Source organism: Lycorma delicatula, chromosome 4 (assembly GCF_047948215.1).
Source record: "Lycorma delicatula isolate Av1 chromosome 4, ASM4794821v1, whole genome shotgun sequence".
NCBI classification, from domain to species: domain Eukaryota; kingdom Metazoa; phylum Arthropoda; class Insecta; order Hemiptera; family Fulgoridae; genus Lycorma; species Lycorma delicatula.
This window is the reverse complement of record NC_134458.1, coordinates 56,758,870-56,781,043: the sequence shown is the minus strand read 5'-3', so window position 1 is coordinate 56,781,043 and position 22,174 is coordinate 56,758,870. Positions and strand designations below refer to the sequence as shown.

Genomic DNA, 22,174 nt, shown 5'->3' with positions numbered 1-22,174 from the left:
ATTATGATTCCAGTAATGGCAGTGTGTATTCATCATAAAATCTTTAGGGTTAATACAACTAATTTTAGTGTTATAATAGTGATAATTTAAGTTTTTTCTCAATTTTTAGTTTTGATTGATGTGATTATAGAATTGCATACCAACCGATGATGCAGAATCCTGCGAAATCGATTTCGGTGTTAGTTAGTTAAGTTTGTTTTTCTGTTACTGCGTTTTGGTGGTTAGGTTTTCAATTAGTTTTAAATTGAATTTAGCACAATGATCATTATTTTAATCAAAATAGTAATCTGAGAGAAAAAACAGCCCAGATTGCATATTAACAAATCTGAATGAAAGAGTTTCTAATACTAGCATCACTTGTTTATTTTAATTTTAACGTAAGCTTTTGATATTTGACCAACCACTTGTCTTATTTTTTTCTTCATTTTTTACATCTCAGTAATCTTGACATAAACTATACACCTTATAAAGATTTACTAGTAGTGCATTTAATTTGTTTTACCAGCAATTTTTGAGTTATTCTATGCTAAAACATAAGTGAAAACATATAAAACTAAATGCATTAATTCAACTATATAATGGTAGTGCAGGGTTGACTGGGTGACTAAATAAATAAAAAACGGATATGTTCAGATGTAATAAAATATTTGAAAACAAAAGCAGTAATGCTGTGTGAGGTACGCTGGATTAAATTCCCATCAAATAATTGTTTATATTTTGTCACTTCAAAAATTCCAAATTTACACAAAATCTTTTAATGTTAATATAAATAATCTATGTATGTAAATTACCAGAATTTATTTAGTTTAAACAACTATAGGCTGATTACCCATTTATGGTTGATAGTAAAAGTTCATACTTGTTTAACTATATGTATGGATAGTGTTTGTTTTTTATTAAAATTTTAGTTGATATTTAAAAAAAAAAATAAAATCTTTATTGAAATTTTTTGTTACAATTATATAAATAGAAGATTACATTGAAAATATACTCTTAATGTAAAGAAAAAAAAAACTAAAAACAATATATGATGTGAAAATTTTATATCTTTGGACACAAAAGATCTATCAGATGTGTGCAATCTAGGGTATAATGTCTAGGTGACAGTTTTTAATATTGATGTAGTCGATCATTTTTTTTTGTTTAACTGTTGTGAACAAGATTCCTGTTCATATCTTCTATGTTTACACAATTTGTTTTACATATGAAGCCACTATAATGTCAATAAAGTTTGTTATGTTTTTAGAGCTAGTATGGACTGTATTCGGATGAAGTGATGAAATGAACTAAAACCATATTCTTCTAGGATAGTTGAATTTAATTTTGTCACATTAGACACATTAAAACACTATACAAAACAAGTCACATTAGACTAATGAATGAATGACCGCACCAGACAGAATTATACACCAGAATGTTATTAATAAACAACATAAGTCCCATTAGACTGTAGAATAAGAAATTGCACTAGTCACATTAGACTATGAATTGCATAACCGCCCAGACGCAATTCTCGACTAGATTGAATGTATGAGGTTGACTCACAAGCCAGTGCTAGTAGACACCAGAGTGCAGCATAAGCCGGCAACAATAAATTATAATTCTAAGATACATATCCTAAAATTCAAAGTAATGTACAAAAAATTAAAAAGTAATATATAAAAATTAATTACATAAAATGTTGAAAGTACATTGAAGTTACTTTAAATACAAATCCAAGATTGCCAAAGGCAAAAAACTACGAAGAAAATAAAATTAAAAATAAATAAATACACGAAAATAACGTTACAGAAATTTCATTAATTACAATTGTCATCACTCAGGTCATTACAAACATCTGAATTTGGAAGAATACTTAATCTATTAATAGTTCTTTTTACAATTGTATTGTTAGTTTTTACATCAGGTACTCTAACTAATCCGTCATCACCTGGATATACCTTAACAATTATTCCCAATTTCCACATTAGTGGAGGGAGATTACTTTCTTTTACTATAACTACATTGCCAACACAATTGTTGTTATTAGAGATCTTACATTTATTCCTCTGCTGCAAGAAATGTAAATAGTCATTTGACCAGGTTTTCCAAAAGTCTTTCAATATTTTTTTGTATAAGCTGCCACCTAGTAAGTCTATTTATATTAATGCCTAAGAAATCAGGATCTGGTAGAAAAGTTAACGGAGCAAAGGTTAAAAAATGTCCAGGAGTAAGTGGAGCTGGATCAGTAGATCGAGAAATTTTTATCAGTCATGGTGTGTGGCATACACACCATGACTGATAAGAATTTCCAACATGGAATTGATTTCTTCCAGTGAAAGATCTGACAATATACAATTATTTTTATTTTTTAAATTGTAAATGAAATGACAATATGAAAATATGTTTAATATTCGTACAAATGAAGAAAATGGTTTCGAAAGTTCTAAAGTTTCTGTTGTTTGAAGAGCAGCTGAAAACACATTAGCTTTGCTAGGCTTCTTCTCTTCCTTGAGCAAATCTGGCGGAATCGTAGAAACAATAGGCTGATTGGATGGGCAGGCGACCTCATCTTGTTCCAGAAACAACAGACCATTCCACCAAAGTGGTAATGAAGTTAATACGTCTGGTACACAACCTCGTGACAAGACGTCTGCAGGGTTTTCCTTCGAAGGAATGTGCTTCCATAAGCATTCCTTAGTTAAATCTTGTATTTCGCAAACTCTGTTTGTGACAAATATCTTCCATCATTTAGGAAGTTAAGACAACCAGCAAAGTATTACTTTAGAATCTGACCAAAAATGGACCGAATCAAAACTTATACCTAAAATACACTTAACCTTATCATATGTATGCATGAAATGCTGCGACTCTGCGTATTTGACACTTTGTAACATCAGATCTCCTAAAGTCCATGAGATCACCTAAACAACAAATCTGCCTTGGTCATCACAAAATGCTTTTTGCAGAGATTCCTCCTTAGTCGGTAAATGATCTTCCATCTCTTCAGATCTCCAGAGTGACTCTATTTGAGAGGAAAGTTGTTAATTTCTAAGAAAAAGTGCTATTGAATTTTAATTATTTGTCCGTTTAATAGGTTTAGTGGGGATTTGACCAGAGACTATGAAACCAAGACAAGTTTCTTGAAGTATAATATGATTAGTATTATGAGTTAACTGGACAGGTTTAAGCAAAGAAAGATAATATTGAGATCCAAGAAGAATATCGACTTGCCCAGGGACATTAAAATTAGGATCGGCAAGAAAAAGGTTACAAGGAATTAACCAGTTGATTACGTCTATAAAATCATTCGGTAACAAACTTGTAATTGATGGCAGTACATGACATTTTAAATAAAAATTTTCTTACCTAGGATTACTATTTAAATTAACACTTAACTTAGACTGAATAATAACATTACAAATACCTGATATCAGCTTTTAAAACAGGTTTGGTTTGAAGCCCAAGTTTAGCAGCAAACCCTTCAGTACAAAATGAAATCATTGAAGCAGAATCAAGTATAACCCTGGCTTGAATGAAATTACCTTGTTTATCCTTGACATTAACTACAGTTGTTGAAAGTAAAACAGACTTGTTAGGTTCTGATTTTAAAGTACAATATGAGCTATTAGTCGAGGGAGCTTGATTCGGCTTTTAAGATATATTTGATGCCTCTTGGAGCGTTTTATCTAAATGAATCAGTGTATAATGCTTTTGTGAGCATTTTTTACGTTTACGATTGCTTGGGTAATCTTTTACGCTATTCTGCTTACTTAAACAATTAAGACATAATTTTTCCTAAAATACAAATTTTTTCTTTTCATTAACATCATATTTTTAAAATTTATCACACTGATACAATTGATGGTTGCTAGATTTACATAATACATACTTGAAATTATTAGAATTATTTACATAAAATACATTTTTATTAGAAATAGGTTTGGAATAATCTTATCTTTTGCCGCTAAAGCATACATTAGACAGCTGCACTTTTTCATTACCTTGAATTATGTTGGTGGATTCAAGTAATTTACGCTTAGATTCTAAGAAAGAAATAAGTTGTTCTAACTTCAGGAATTCATTATCTTCTAATGTTTCTTCCTAGCCTTTTAAAGTATTTAAATTTAAATTTTGAGTAATTAATTGTATTATAATAAATTCTAAATGACTAATATTTAGATTCTTTAATGCATTAATATTTGAATTAATATGATCAATGAATTTGGATAAATTTTCAGAATTTTTCTTTTTTTATTGGTTTTAGATTAATAATTTCTATAGCATGTTTAGCTGCATTTAGCTGTTTGTTGTCATAACGAGCTTCAAGTAATTTTATTGCAGTTTCATAATTTTCAGATGTTACTGATAAGTTTTTTATTACATCTAGAGCATTACTTCTTAAGAAATTTGTAGAGTAATAAAATCTTTCAACATCAGAAAATTCTTTGTGGTTATGGACTAAACTATTAAAAAGATAAAAAAACTTATGCCAAGCTCTCGCATCACCAGCAAAGGGCTCAATTTATATAGGTTTTAATGTAATTTGATTGGGTTTGTTAATTATGTCTCTATCTTCTTAAGTCTTTATCTGTTGCATCTTTATGCAATTCTATTTCAGACTGAACTTCAAAAAAGGTATTTTGTATTCTAATAGCTTATTAAATTTTATAGTGAACAGATCATAATCTGATTCAGAATTAAAATTATCAATGAGTGTTTTTAATTTTGCTATGTAGTTTTTCATAATACCTCATTTCTTAATTAGGTCTTTAAATTCCATTTTGATTGGAATCACAATATTGACAGAGATAATTAAAATAAATTTATAATAATTTAAATTATTATAAAATAATATTATTAAAAATAAATAACATTGAATATAAAATAATATTGTTAAATTATTTTCTGTAACTAGAAGTTTAGTGAATAAGGTTGTTTCAACATGTACTTGATACGATGTCATCTGCTGATATCGGCCTTGCTTCAGGTCAAAAATGAAACAATAAATGTAACATTAACTGCGACCGTGAGTGCACGTAGTACAGTTCTAACAAAGGAAGCTTACCAAACCGGTATTATTGAATCTCCACAACTTATACCTGCTATTGTTATAGTCTTATATGTAACTGCATGTTACAAGCCATTTGAAATGTATTTAATTTTCCCTTGAATGCACACTGCTCGATGAAATTAATGTTCACACAGTTCTTATGAAACGTTACATAATTTTATTTAACACTGCTTATAAATAAAATCATAAATATCACTTTATCCTGTTCGGAGACTTCACAAACGAATGATGTAAAACGATCCGGCCCAATGATCCAGAATGTTAGATCTGGCCCCGGTGATTCAAAAAATGGCTATGAAGTGATCTGGGTCAGAGGACCAAAAAACGGCTATGTTATGTTTTTAGATCTAGTATGGACTGTATTAGGATGAAATGAACTAAAATCATATTCTTCTAGGATAGTTGAATTTATTTGTGTCACATTAGACACATTTAAAACACTATTCAAAACAAGTCACATCAGACTATTGAATGAGTGACTGCACCAGATGAAATTATACACTAGAATGTTATTAATGAACAACATAAGTCCCATTAGACTGTAGAATAATAAGTTGCACTAGTCACATTAGACTATGAATTGCATGACCGCCCCAAGCGGGATTCTCGACTAGATTGGATGTATGAGCTTGACTCACAAACCAGTGCTAGTAGACACCAGAGTGTAGCATAACTAGGAACGGCTCAACTAGGAACGGAACAAGTTTATTGCATAATTTTCAGGTTCTTTTGTGTCCTTCATCGTGTACAAACATTTCCTTTTCTGTGCCTATAACCTTTGTAAATTACTAACAATTGGGGTCATTCTGTATTTATTAAGACCTTTTGTGGTACGTTATGCCTTTTTGTTATTTGTCTCCTGTAAATAAGATATTCTGTCAGAAATGCTCTCAAAAGTTTTCATTTTCTCTCCTTTATTATTACTAAAGACGATAACTTCTGCATTCATTTTGGCAATGTTAACAAATTTCACGTGACTGATTGGCTATTAGTACATTATTTCTTGCACAAAATCTCATTTCAGTTTTGTCTCCAAAAGTTAGGCTGGTTATTGTGAGAACATTTTTCTTCCTCTTAAAACCTGGATTATGGTTTGAGTGAAACTGAACATGGTTGGATGATGTCTGGTATTATTTTATGTTCAAGTCTGATGGTTCTTTTTTTTTTGTAATATTTTAATAAGGAAACCTATAATTACAATCTTTTATAATACTGGTAGTCATATTATCTCCATAATTTTGTCTTCAGTTCCATTTTAATTGTTTTGGAATTTCCTTCCAAATCCTTTACCTTAACTTTCTCTATTATCATTTTTTTAACATCAGATTTTCAAATTTAGCAGCATCACTATCATTTTCAAAATGGAAACAGAAATTGAAAGAGTGAATAAGTGGGATCGGCTGCTGAAGAGTAAAGAGAGGATCAAATTGCACTCCTTCCTTACAGTGTGAAGTAACTGAATGGTCATTTTTAATCCCTCAGATTATTTTCATGTAATGAACTGTTAATAATTGTTCAAAAAGAAGAAGGGTTTTAACAGCAAGTGAAAAGAAAAAAAACTAGAATTGTGTATAAATTAGAATCATGAGCAAAATATTTTTTCGGTAACCAAAAAGCAAAAGGGAGTGGATATGAAGCAATTGGATTTAGTACTGTTATGTCAGTGCATGCGATTAATATAAGTAAAGTGACCATTTAATTCTGTGGGTTCTTCTGGTAACAATAAAACATAACAGAATTACTCTTCTGTCATTATTTATGTCAATAATTTTTTTTTTTGTTTTTATTCATGCTCAAGTTGATTTGCATTTTTCATGTACTGCATAATTTCTGTATTATTATATTCCATCACCGACCAAACTGTGTGATTAAGTGCTGGATTAATTAATAAAAACAAAAGTTGTGAGGCCTGATAATGTGCTGCTCATTTTTGGAATATGAGAATATATATTTTAGAATACATGTATATTCCAATTAGATCTTAAAAGATCCCTTTCAGCACCCCAGAAGGTGGAGGTAGATTTCACTGGTGCTAAGTAGGGGATAAAAAAGATTTCCACCTTAAAGTTAAGAAAAACTTCAAATTTATTCAATATGACAGTGGTTGCATGTGAAAAATTTTCACATGTTTAGCATATGACAAGTTCCGTCTTACAATTCTAGCAATATTTTGGTCATCCCTTGGCCGTAAGGGCTGTTCATATCAAAAATTGTTTCAGACAAAAGTTTTAGGTAATGTTTAGAGAACTAATGACTACTTTAAGGAAGTTATAGTGAAATGTTTTTTTCTTTTCGAAAAAGCCCCTCCATTTTAACCCCATGGTTTGATTCTGCCCACTAATGAACTCGACCAAGAATTTGAGTTGTATTTTATGAATCAATTTGAAAGTGATTGGTGCAAAATTATAGCAATTATCGTGTCCACAAGAAAGTGAAATATATATATATAAGCTTCTGAACTGACAGTGGTTTTGGGGTCTGGGGGATGTGAAGCACGAAGATGTATCAAAATTTTTCGGAAGTCAAATCATGTACCCATTACAATAGGTATCTTTCTTATGAAATCTACCTAAAATGATCCTAGGTTTTTTAATGTAAGCTTACTGTGAAATATCGCTAAGTGGTGCTTAATTCAACTCTTTTGAATAATAGTATAGGCTAATAAGGCAAGTGGTTGTCAATTATGTACTGATGCATTGGTTTGCATTTTTGTATTTTTTAAGTATATTCTATCATTTACCATATTTATTTTCAAATAAGATCTGTAATAATCTCAGGCTTTGAATTTTAATTATATATTAATGTGATAATTATTATTTATTTATATTCTTTGAGAAATATTTGTTGTCGTGAATTTTTTTAAAAGTTTTGTCAAATGATTCTTAACTTCACTTTTTTCTGCTGATTTTATGTTATGCGTGCTGTTAATTAATTATACCAAAATGTATTCCTCTAGTTACTATGTTCAAGTTGTGCTCTTATCCTGTGTTATTTTTTATGCATTTTCTTTATGGCAATATTATTTTGTTGTTACAATTCTAATTCATAATTAAAATCAAATCCTTCAGATCAATTGAACCGATTGTTTATTATCATGACACTAATATGTTAACCCTAGATACTAATTATGATCTTTTGATAATTTAAATACTTCTGTATCAGGCCTAGTTAACATCTTCTGTTCAAATTTAAGAAAACTAAGGTTTTATGTGTGAATAAATATGGTATGTCATAAATATTTGGTTAATGCGTGCTTTTATATCCATTAACTAGTAATTGTTATAAAACACTATTTGGTATCATTGGTACCGTGTATATAGAATACTTATATCTACACTGCTGTCTTTAGAGATTTGTTAAATCCATTAACACTGATCTTTCTATTCCAGGCTCAAGTTTTTTCTTGTAAATTACCTCTTTCTTTTCTAAAATTTATTTATTAATTCTTAATATGTTAATTTTTCTTGATCATGTTAATTGACTGTTCTTAGGTGAAGATGGTATTTATAATAATCAAAATATTGGTGGTCATATTGATAATGATTCTAGTAGTGATGATGGTAATAATGATAGAAATAGTGATGGTGATGATGATGATGATAATGATAATGATAATGATAATGATAATGATGATGATGATGATGATGATGATGATGATGACGATAACATTAGAGAAGGAACCTTTGTTTTCCACGTGGAGAACAATAATGTATATATGAGGCTGGTAAAATGTCCCAGGGGACGTGTAAACGGATGTAATTGTAAGATTACAAATTATTTATATCATCTTAAATCTGTTTATATATTAGGGTTTCAACTCAATTTGTTCTAAGAAGGAAGGCCCTTTAGGCGCAGAGCTGATAGGTCAATCCATTTGTGCCTGATCTCTGACCTCGCTCTTGCTTGCCAGGAACCTTCTGATTTGTGTTTATTTACTATGGGTTCTATTTTTCTCTCGCTATCTCTTTTTTTTTTAGTATATCAGTTATTAAGGCGAAGAGAATTACCATGTTTTTAAAAAACCTTTGTAAATTACTTAAACCTTTGTAAAAACCTTTGTAAATTAATTAAATAAAATTTAATTAATGTATTGCTTTTATTTTGGGTGTTAGTAGATTCTAATTTTATGTTAATGTCTGTTTTCTTCTTTTGTTTAATTTTTTTTAAATTACTATAAAGTGCCATAAACATATCAATCCATGCATGACAATAACAAAATTTCTTTTTGAGTTACAAAAAAAATACATAATTAAAAAATTTCTCAAACCTTATTATATTGTATACTCTTACAATTTGTCCCTAAAGTGATTTTAATTTGTTCTGTCTGATTTACCTATTTGAAACTGGTTCTTTATGACTAGTCTTTAATTATTTTCCAGTTAATATATAACTTTCTAAATTAAAAATATCTTCTGTATTTCTGCCTTTATTATAATTTGTTCAGAAAACAGCTACTCGTCCCTATTTGACGAATAGGATGCACAACTGTACAATTAAGAAGTCAGATAGTGCCAAAACCCTGAAATTATATCATCATTCTGAAAGAATTAAATAAGTGGAAAAGAATTGAAAAGATAGCAACAATTAGTATATATATTCTTCTACCTGTGTATTTTCCTCATCCTACTTCTTGTTTTCAGTTTTAGAACAACAAAATCAAGGGTTTCTTGGATATGAGTGGAAGTAGTGCTTGGTTTTTTTTTTAACGATTATTAACACTATTTTACTTTAAAATACTAATTGCTTGAGTGGAAATTTGTTCAGTATTTTTGTATTATATGTTTTTTGCATTTTTAAGTCTTGAGCATGCTTTACAGGTGGGCATGAATAAATTCACTTTTAAGTTGTTTGAAGCAATTTCCAAACTTTAATATCACACTGTATATATAATATATACACATACATTTATACATAAAGGTGTCCCAGTAGTGTTGGTCAAATTTAAGAAACTGATTCAGGATATCAAAATAAAAAAAAAGTTCACCTGGAAGAAATGGTTTATCTCTCTTCACTTTTTCTTCAGTAAAAAATTAATTTATATATATTAAGAAAGTTTTTAATAGGTTTTAACTTAACTTTTTTTACATACTCAGGTGCTATTGTATGATAAAATGTCAGTTAACCTTACAATAAAGTTTACTTGCGCAACAGAAAATTACTCTGCGGTCAGTTTGCAGAAGCAATTAAATAAATGTTGATGTGGTTAAATGTTGGCCTCTCCTACAATTAGTTTTAAATATTTGACATTTTAAAGAAATTGTGTTTTTTGCTTACTTTCACTAGTGAAAACATGTATTCTTTTTTGTTTGGAAAAATAAATGCAGTTGACAATTTTGTATCTATTTTCACTTCCTTCATTGTGCCTTTTGTGTCCTTTAATGGGTGCCATTTTGGAATTTTCAAAGGTAAAATTTTCAAACTTATTTATTTTTAAAATAAATTGTTGGGTACATGTAAATCAAATTTCATTAAAATATTTCAATCCATTCTTAGTATATAATTCTTTATTGAATAAAAACTATTTGGTAGATCGAAGGAAAATGAAGTGTGATAAGGCATTTATCCACATGAACTTTTTTTTTGTTTATTTTGATATCTGAAATCAGTTTCTTAAATTTGACTAACACCTGGGACACCTGTGTGTATATGTCTATATATTCTACTGAAATTCATTTTTTAAGATTCATATTATTCTTCTGTACTTTTAAATTATATTTAAATTCTATCAAATAAATATTATAGTAGAAAATTACAGTATAGAATATTGAGATAAGACATATCTTACCTCAATATTCTGTAATAGGTAGTTTATTTGATACAATTTAAGTATATATAGGAAGTAGTAACACGTGCGAATCTACATAATTAAAAAATTACTACTTTAAGGTGTATTTGACATTTTTGTCCACCATCTTGGATATGCCGTATTGAATAAAATTATTATTATTTAAATAGGAAAATATATGATACATGATTTTAATGTAAAATTGTGGGACACAATGATTATGAAAACTGTTAAATGTTAATGTTAGGAATAATTCAAGGGGACGCCCAAGTCCGCTCTGGTTCTGTATGGCTGTCAACCCGCTCTCAAGCATGTTAAAGAAGTCAAAGTACGGTTGCAATATAAAATCGCGAGCAGGAGATTACAAACTGTCACATCTTTTCTACATGGACGATTTAAAGATTTATGGAGGGACTTAACATCAGCTGCAGCAACTGCTCAAACTTGTCAAAATGTTCACTGAAGACATTGAAATGAAGCTAGGAATAAGTACATGCAAGATAAACGCCATTGTGAAGGGAAAGTTCCACCAGTCACAAAATTATAACCTGCAGACCCAAGGAAGGATATAAACAATGAAAGAAGAGGACATGTACAAGCACCTAGGATGCAATCAAGCAATAAAATTGGAGCACAAAGCCATTAAGGAAAAACTTAAGAAAACATATGAAAAGAGGCTAAAATTAATCTTAAAATTGGAACTTAAGGGAAAATAAAGTGAAGGCAGTGAACACATATGCAGTACTAGTTTTCATGTATGCATTAGGTATAATAAAGTACAGTGAAACAGAGTTTAGACGAGTTGAACAGATTCTCTAGAAAAATATTCTACCAAGAAAAGTCCCACCACATCCACTCATCAAAAAAAAGATTCACGCTCCCAAGAAAGGAAGGTGGAAGAGTACTCGATATTAAAAATCTATGCTACGGCTAGAACGAAAACTTAAAGGATTACTTCCATAGCAAGCAACACACCTTCTATCAAGCCATCGTAGTGGCAGACCAAAACTATACGCCATTAAACCTGACCAACAGGTCTAACAACATAGAACACAAGAAAGAGAGCAATGCAGATAAAATTCTAGATTGGGGAAGAAAAGAGTTGCATCGGAGATATTTGTACCATTTAGACCAGGAAGGAGTCACCAAAGCAGCTTCAAATAATTGGTTTGTATAAGGAAAGTTAATTCCGAGATGGAGGGGTTTATATGTAGCATTCAGGATCAAGTAGTAGCAACAAGAAATTTTAAAATATTTATTCTTAAAGGAAATATAAACAACAAAAGTAGGCTATGTATGCAACACAATGAAACAATAAACCATATAATCACTGGCTGTTTGATTCTATCTCTGACGGAGTACACCAGGAGGCACAACAATGTGGCAAAAATTGTACACATAGAACTCTGCAACAGATACAATTTGAGTTTCAAAATAAGCCCTACTATACTTATGAACCAGCCTCCTTTTTGGAGAACAACAATGCAAAGATTTTCTGAAACCAAGGATTTGTAACAGCAAAACCCATCAACTGTAATAAGCCAGATATAGTAGTAGCTGACAAAATGGAAAAAGTAACTTACCTAATAGACGTAGCCATCCCATCAATTAGACACAATGAGAAGCTGCAGAAATGTACAGATCTTGCTTTTGAAATTAAAGAAATGTGGAATCAAAAAGAAGTTTATATAATCCCAATAATTATGTCTGCAGAGGGAATAATACCATCTACTTTGCACAACAGTCTTGAAAAACTGAAGATTCAGAGGAAGACCCATGCGCTAATGCAAAGGAGCGTGATAATTGACATCTGCCATGTTGCCTGGAAGGCACTTAGTCACAATAGCAAGCCTAATCTCGGTATAAGTTTCTCCGAGTTTAGGGAATGTCACCAGCAAAAGAAAAAAACTGTGAAAATGTGTAATAATAATAATGATATACAACTGATATTTTGCAGTACTACTGTAAATTAAATGACAGATCGACTGATATTTACGAGGGATATCTCAAGTAAAAACCACTGGGAAATTTCTCTCCTTAAGGTTGGCGAACCTGTGTCATTCATACCAATACTAGTAATGCGCACACTGCATTATTGTCTGTAAGTTGTTGTATTGTAGTAGTTTTGATTACATGTGAGTTATTACATTATAAAATTAATAGGAAAATCGATGTTGCCACCGACTGTAAAATACATGGAGGTCATACCTTTTTTCAACCATCAAAATGTTAAGCTGGCCAAAATTCATAGGCAGTTGGTTGCTGTGTGTGGTGATAATGTAATAAATGAAAGAAACATCTGAAAATTGTGTGAAAGGTTTAGAAATAACAGAATTAATGTGTATGATGAAGAACATTTGCAGAGGCCCTTGAGAATCACCTAGTACTTATTGGAATGCGTCAATGATGAAATCAGGAAAGATCATTGCTCAGTGATTTTCCTACCTGGCCTTTCTTTTTCCTGATGTTTCAAGAGCTGTTATCGGTTGCATTGTTCATGTCCATTTAGGCTTCAGAAAGGTTTGTACACATGGGTGCCACATGTCTTAACAGAACGTCAAAAAAATCCGAATGGGATCTGCTTTGGATTTTTTATGCACTACACAGAAAAAGGTGATGAGTTTCTTAATTCAGTTGTTACCAGTGATGAAGCTTGGATTTTGTTTTACATGCCAGAGAGAAAACGGCAGTCAAGTGAATGGCATCATCCTCAATCACCAACCAGACCAAAAAGGTCAAGCCACAGCCATTTGGACACAAACTGATTGCCACAGTCTTTTGGAATTATTTTGGCATCCTGCTAATTGATTTCGTGCCATGTGGAACGACTATAAATGCAGAAGCTTACTTCAAAACTTTATGTAAATTATGGCGTGCCATTTAAAATTGGCAACGTGGGCGGCTGATGGACAGTATTGTCCTGCTGCACGGTAATGAACATCCCACATGGTTGCGGGTCTGACACGTGATTTACTGAGAATATTTGGATGGGAAATTTACGATCACCCACCATATAGACCAGACTTAGTTCCTTCTGATTACCATTTTTTTTGGGGAATTTGAAAGAATTTTTAAGTGGTAAGCAATTCGTGGCTGACGATGAACTTAAAAATGCTATTAATCATTGGCTGAATGGATTGGTGGCAGAAGAATACAATGAGGGTATATTGAAGCTGGTGTATTGCTACGATAAATATCTTAATCCATGTGGGGATTATATGGAGAAGTAGAATAAGTTACGTAGTTTAAGAGAAATAAAAAAATATTTATAAAGCTTTAAATATTTAAAGAAATAAATATTTATAAAATATTTTTACAGTTTTAATATTTATAAAGAAAAAAATTTTTTGTAATGAAACTGTATTTACTTTAGAGAGAACCGCGTACTTCAATTATTACAATATTTAATTTAAAAATTTAGTTTGGTCATGTTTTTGGTCCTAAATTTCTTAATAAAAAAAATTTAAACAATTTTAAAAGTTTTAAAATTAATCTAATTATTATTTTCCTTTATTCATTTAGCTTTATCAAGTAATAATGCATCCTTAAAATGAAAACGAAAGAATAAATCTATTGATGAAGTATCCATACACTGATCGAGTATGACCTTTATAAGAGGTATGTGATTTATTTATTAAATTTAAAAACTGAGAATCAATAAGTAAATTGACTGACCAAGAAAGAACAACTATTTGAAGTAACTGGTACTGTTAGAAATTTTCATCACATCACGAGGAGACTAAAGACTGCCACTAATGATGTGAAATCATTTGATGTTTTGCAGATGTTTGTTGAAGATGCTCATCCAATGATTCAGAAAACTGTTATCCAATTTGATATTAGTTACTTTTCAGTTAACATAATTCTTAAAAGCAATAATTTTCATCCTTATAAGCTACTTCTTGTGCAAAGAACTTTTTATTCTATTGTCGTGTTGAATTTTTTGATATTATAATGCAAAATATAGACTTGGAACACAAAATTTTCTAATTTAATAATGTTTATAGATGAAGTTTATGTTAAATTTAAATGGCCATGTGAAGAGACATAGCTGTCAATACTGGAGCAGTGATAATCCCAGGTGGATGTTGGAGGGTTGTATACAGTACCCTGAGAAAGTAAATGTTTGGGCAGGAATCATGAGTAATTGTATTGTAGGGCCTTTTATTTTAGATAGAAATCTTGCAGGAGATTCTTATTGCAACTTTTTAGCCTGCAAAATTTTACTAAATATTCTAGAAAATTTTGGGCAACAATTAAATTATTATTAGTGTTATTTATTATTGTAAAGTCTTATTAGTGTTTAGTACATTAATTCCAACATTAACTGTTTAAAAGATTGCTATTGGATGTAATTTTTAAGGTAATAATAATAATAAAAATAAAAGTTACTACAGGGCATTTTACCTCGTTTTAATACTACAATGTTTTTTTCTATTTTTGCAACTTTGATTGCTTTATAACTCTAAAACAAAATTTTTTTCATGAAACTCTTCATTAAAATCATGTATCATATACTCACCTTCCTAAAAAATATATATATATATATATATATATATATATATATAGAGAGAGAGTTTGAATCAGTATGGCGGATCCATGAGGGTGGACAAAAATTTCAAACACACCATAAAGTATTAATTTTGTAACTAGATCTACACTTGTTTACCTCCTATTATACTTCAGTTTTGAAACATGAAGTTGTTTTCATTCTTTAATATAATTCTCTCTCTCTCTCTCTCTCTCTCCCTCCCCCCTTCTCGCCCCTCCCCCTATCACTCTCTCAGTTGGGTGTGTGTGTGTGTGTGTGTGTTTTATAATAACTTGTATTATTTCAGTGTTAGTATTATATATATATATATATATATAATCAAAATAATTGTATTTTGTAATGATTTGTTCATTTATATAACTACAACTTCAACAGAACTGTTGACTTGTAGTTCAAAAGAACATCTTTAATATTATACTACTGTATATCATAAAAACATATATTTATATGACTGCATGTTCTAGTTCTCTCACTGTCCAGAACCATTTAAAGCAACGATTTGTAAGCAAAGATATGTCACCGTATAGTAAAAATCAGACAGCGTGGGAAAATCTTCAAATTATGAAGTAGTGGTTTTTTAAATGATTGTTTATCATATCAACAATAAAGAACCCATCAATTTTGTATTATAGTTTAACTTGATTGAAATGAAACCCAAGTTACTTGTGAAATTTTTTTCTTACTGTAGAAATTTTAAAACACTGAAAGTAGGATATTGTAACTTCAACAAAAGATTCTGATAATTATGGCATTAAACTTTCGTAAATAATGGCTTATAAAATTAATTTTCTTTTAAGATCTTTTTCTTAAACATATTTGGCTGCTATCTAATTTTTTTAATGTGTGTAGAGTGATCCACTTTTGGATGTTGTATGAATAAATAATGCATGTTATATGTTGCTTATGAATATTTTTGTGTATTATATAATTATTTTTTTAAATTGTTAAGTTAAAACCATATTATTTTTCTTTGCTGTGCATATATTTTTTTATTTATTCAGTAACCGTAACTGTAATTCCAAAATTTGTAGCCTATATTTATTTTATTTGGCATAAAACATACATAATTAACCCGACTATGAAGTTCTTGTGGAATTTGACTTATTTATAACGTCATCTTTTTTAATTTTTTTGTTTTATTATTTAATTTTGAACCGTAGTTAATTTAAACCTTGTCCTAAATATAATATTTAAAGATTTCTCAAGTTTTTGAATTTTTTAAAGTGCATATTTAATTATTGATCCATAATTAAAATGATTTAAATTTCTGACTTGTAATCAACCATTAATTTTGCCTTTGTTGCAATTAGTATAATGCTCAGTTCCTGTTTAACTGAGTTGTGTTAGGTTGTTATGTTCATGTAGAAAAAATGTTTGGTGACCGTCGCTTAGATAAATGTGCCTTGATAAGGTTGTAATGAAAACTTGTATTAATTTACTTTTTATCTAAAACTGATTATATCCAATTTTTATATTTAAGTCTAGTAAAAAAATTTAAGAATTTATTTTATTTTTTATTTATCATTTAAATATCATTTCTAATGGGTTTTTGCAAGCTCTTCAAACTGATGAATTAATTGTTTGCATATTTTTTTATTTACAGTACTGTTGTAATTGTATTTGTGTAGTAAATTCTTTCATTATGATTCTGTTAAACAAAGGGTGTGCGCTATTTTTTTGATTAAGGTGTAAAATTAAATTTATATATATGTTTAGATGTAAATGTAAATTTAAATTAAGTGTGTGTGTGTGTTTATTTTTTTTATGTTCTTATTTATTTAGTATATCTTTATAATTTTTATATCCAGGTCTGCACACAGGGTCTAACTCTCAGCAGAACTGATTTACTCTATTTATAGAGTTATATCGTGTGACATTTGAGTTCCTAAATAAATTGAATTGAATATGTTTTCATAATTTTACTGACTATTAGTATATTTTAGTATTAGTTAATTGCAAACTGAATTTGACAATTAACCCCAACATAATAGTTTAATTCATTTGGCGCAGCTGAATTAAACTGTGTAAGATGTGATTGACTTCTGTTTTGTTTTGAGTCAAGTTATTCTGTTTTAATGTAGTTTGTTCTCTGTGGTATTCCTTTACCATTCTATTAAAATAATAATTTAGTGGAAAACTGCTTAACCCATATTACTATTTCAATACAAAATATTTTTAGTTTACTTACTACTTTCCTCTAATATTTTTATTTATTTTTTTAAATAAAAAATTTGCTATATGTCTAAATGTATTGACTAAAGATACAGTAAATAATCTAAATATCATTTTTAGTTGTCTTTTTAATAACACAATTTTCAATAGGAAACTCAGAAGAGTCTCGTTGCTCTTAGCTGAGTTCTAAGATCAGACCTGTTTGAACATCCCCTCCAGTGATTTTTTTTTGTAAAGTATGTATGTATGTATATATATATATATGACACTTATTTGCATATTGTTTTATATATAACAAGTTTTAATCTTATCCTATTCTGTTATTTCATACATATTATTTTTTTGTTAGGAATATACCTTTAAAAAATGTATGTTAATATTATTTTTATAATTTTTTAATAGCCGAAGATGAGGACACTCGTCTGTTAATGAAATCAGTTGTGACTAATGAAGGAAGGCAGAGTATGTCACATGTCTGCATTGAAGAGACATCTAGACAAACTGTCTATGATCTTTTAAATGCTCTTGCAATTATTCATGATGAAGATTTGGAAGAAAATGGTCAGGATAAAGGAGATTCAGCTATCTGCAGTGATATGACCCCAACTTCTTCCTCGTCTTCATCTTCAGATGGTACAACTGGATCAAGACAGGGTAGTGGTGGTGGTACAACAACTGTTAACCCCCCACCAGGTATAGTTTTTTATTATTTCTTTTAAATCATATAATAATCTATAAATTTATTTAGATTATTTAATTTCTCCTACAAAAATTTTTGTGGTCTTATATATTTCATTTATGTGAGTCAATGCATTACTACTTCAAATAAATACCAAAATATTTCCATGAAATTAAAAAATTATTAAAAATTGTGTAAGTTATAGCAAAATTTACAACCATTTTCTGTTGAGAAGTTTGATTAAAACTCACAGTAAGTTAATAAATGTGTTAATGCACTTATTTTGTTGGTAGGATGTGTTTAATACAATATTTATAAATTATGAGGTAAGTGTTTAAAGCTAACATAATTTCTGTGATATATTCCATGTTGTTGACTATCTAATTAAAACTTAAAATTACATCTTGGTTACAGTTACTTATTAATTATTATTTTTAATATAACAAAATCTGTCATTGGTTATGCTATAAATTGAGATAGAAAAGTTATGTTATACTGTAAATTGGAATTTTGCAAAATAATCATTTCAGTGCATTCAGCAAACTTTTTATATATAGCAGTGCAATAGATTTGATGATGAAAGTGGTGGCTTAAATTTGTTTTGACAAAAATGTTGCAGATTAGGTGGATGTATAGTTTTTATCAACACATATACAAGCACATTTGATCCGATAAAATTATCTCATTTATTATCATTTACAGAATTCATTTATTTCATTTACTATCATGTTACAGCTTGTCTGAAAGAGTAGATTGCAAGAGTCCTTTCAATTTTATTTCTAGTAGACATATTGCATATCATTCTATCATTCTACCTAAACAAGAACTTTACTGCTAAATCTCATAAGGATATGAAAATGTATTTGGCAATATATGAATCTCAAAGAAACGAAGACTTAAAATGGTCAGATTGTAGGACCTTGCGTTACTCAGTTGAAAGCAATTACATTGAAAAATTTCTAATCCAAACAAAAAGTATGAAGATTTATAAAAGAAATGGTGTACCTCATTTTAAAAATAAACTAACAAATTTTATTATAAACATGCACTCAGGTGTTCTCATCACTTATACTAGAGTAGGTTTTCATTTTTGTGCTGTTGTTTGTACTGTATATGTAGGTAATGAATTTATCTTTATTTGCAAATTAATATAGGTTATTTGCAATTTAATTATGTTATATAAGTAAATTATTAATATTTCAATTTTTATAATGTAAATTATTAATATTATTATAATTATTTGAAGAAAGTATTTAAAAATTTCCTATAAAACAATGCTTCCAACAAGTAAGTCAAATAAACGTTTTAAATGAGTATTTATTACAGTCTATCATATTAATAAAATTTAACTCTTGAACTATTAAAAAAGAAACTAATAAAAAAATTACCTGATGCAGAAATATTAAACAGAGTTTGTAAAATAGTTGAATTAACTTGGAGTTACTGTGTTGTATAATGAATAGTTCCAAGTAACAATAAAACATTCAAAACCTAGTGGCCCTATTATAGTCAGTGGTAACAGAAATACTCTGTATCGCATTAGTTTCCTCAATATGGTGTGTATGCACCCAGCTTGGTTAGTTGGAGGTGCAGCAACAAAATCCAAAAAGGATTTTAAGTGCAGTTATTAGAATAAAAGTAAGTTTTATAATTTTTTTGTGGCCATCATCTATAGTATAGTATTTTTTAAAAATTGAACTTGAGGCTCTTTCCTTTTAGAAATATTTTTTATCAGTTTACTTATGTTTTGATTTTAAGGTGGTTGCATTCTGTAATTCTCATGATACAATGTTCTTAAATTTGTCATGCTTCTCTTTTTTTTATCTCATTCTAAGAATATTTAAGAAAAATGTAGTTAAATTACATCCTTGTCTTCTTGGAGTTGACCTCATGATGTACCATTAAAATATAGCATTTAATCTTTGTTAAAGTTTATTCATAGGTCTTAAAAAATAAAAAAGATTTATGACTGAAGTACTGTTTGAATGTGTTTAGTTTTTGTTATAGATGTTTGATTGTGCACTGCTGTAATTAAAAATTTATTAATTAAACAGACTAGATTGATTGAAATTTCTTGTCTATTAACATATATCTGACTGTGAGAAATAGCATGTGGTGTGATTCACTGTCCGGCACGAAGGGCTGGGTGAAGTCTCATAAAATGGGTGTGTATAGTAATACTTTTAAATTCACTTGCACAGCTGCATCAGTGTAATGCAAGTTTTACAGCCCCTTCAAACCAAATAAAGTGTTAGTTAATTTGAAATTTTTAATCCCTCCAATTTTGCATTTTTCTATCTTTCTGAAGTCCAGAAAGCTTGTGATTGTAGTTTACAGATACAATATACAATACACAAATATAATGACACAGCCTATATAAATCCTGCAGATGTTCTACTTATATGTAGTTAAGTTTGAAAATCTTTAGAAATAATGAAATTATATTACATTATAAATTACTTAATATGCTGCTGTTGTAGTTGTATATTGAGAATGGTACTTATAAAATGACATGAACTGATGTCATATAATTTGAATTTACATTTGCAGATCAAACTTCGGGATTTACTTCCAACTGGGATAGTATGGAACAAACTGGAAGAGGTGTGATTAAATACTGATATCTTTTATATTTTTCTCTTGTATCACTCACTTCTTTCAGTTTTGTTATTTTTTAATGGTATTTTAATTTTGCATTGCATTAACCCACATACATATATAAATTAGAATATTTTTTTATTTTGCTACTAAATTGCGTAATTCACCACCTACATGCCATGATAGTTTGCTTTTTTATATTTTATATATATATATTTATATATATATATATCTTATATTTCAGTGGCTTTATTGATATTTATTTTTGTGAGATTTTAGTGTGCTCGTTGCTCTTCATTAAGCTTTTATAGCATTGAAACTAAATGTGCATTAGTATTATCATCCTTTTTCTGTATTATATATTTATTTACTCCTTAAAAGTTTAAACTTTTACAGTTGAGTTTGGTAAACAAAAAAGAAACAGTTGTCTTCAAACATAAATCTAACCTTTTCATATATAATAATAGATGGGAACATAAATTACAAGCTTTAAATAAAACAAAGGAAAGAGTATTTCATAAAATATAAGTATAAATAGATTAAGCATCTGCACTTATAATACTAAATTAAAATTAATTATGAAATAAAATTATCGTGAAGGAAAGATATTAAAATTGTTAAATTACATTGTGATTTATAAAATTATTATTTTGAGTTTAATTATGAAAAATCAATTTAAAAAAAAAAACATTCATTTTTCCTGAAAAACTACCAAAGTGGCATCTCTTAATAAATTACAAAATTAATGTGCGTAATTTCTGATATTCACTTTTACATAATTACAACCATGTTTCAGATAATTAATATATAACTGACATAATTTTTGTTATTTTTAACTCTGTACTCTTAATAGTATATTCCTCTACTGTTACAGTATTCTTGAAACACTGATAAAATGCATTATAGCTAGAACACCAAATTTTATCAGTATCCTCTTAATTTTTTACAATTTGATATTTACATTATCTTACAATAACTGCACTGTATCTTGTTCCAGTCATAATATAAAACCAACCTTATACAACTGTTCTAACTGTGACCACTGGTTATGCTTACTAAAAATATTGCAGCCAATTAGCTCTTTATTGTAATATAATTTTAGAATTCCTTTATTAGGTATTCATAATTTTAGAATTCCTTTATTAGGTATTCATAATAACTTACACCATTGGTTTAAACCCTTTTTATTGCCATAAGTTTTAATTTAATCAGACTGAATTCACACCTAACCTTATATACGGTTCATTTACCCGCCTTAATAAATGAAGTAAGGATTTAAGAAATTTTGCTTGAACAAATTCAGTTTGACTGAGATACTTGATAGGTATATTAATA

At 29.0% G+C, this 22,174-nt stretch overlaps 1 protein-coding gene across 7 annotated transcripts in view; it reads left to right on the top strand.

Moving 5' to 3' along the window:
• HUWE1 (HECT, UBA and WWE domain containing E3 ubiquitin protein ligase 1) overlaps positions 1-22,174 on the top strand; it is a 299,081-nt gene that overhangs the window by 151,626 nt on the left and 125,281 nt on the right. For 6 of the 7 annotated variants that reach the window (XM_075363006.1, XM_075363009.1, XM_075363005.1 and 3 more), the window contains 2 exons: positions 17,965-18,255; positions 20,792-20,845. In XM_075363006.1, coding sequence (XP_075219121.1) covers positions 17,965-18,255; positions 20,792-20,845 — 345 coding nt within the window. The remainder of the gene's footprint in view (positions 1-17,964; positions 18,256-20,791; positions 20,846-22,174) is intronic. The other variant, XM_075363008.1, reaches the window with a different exon arrangement.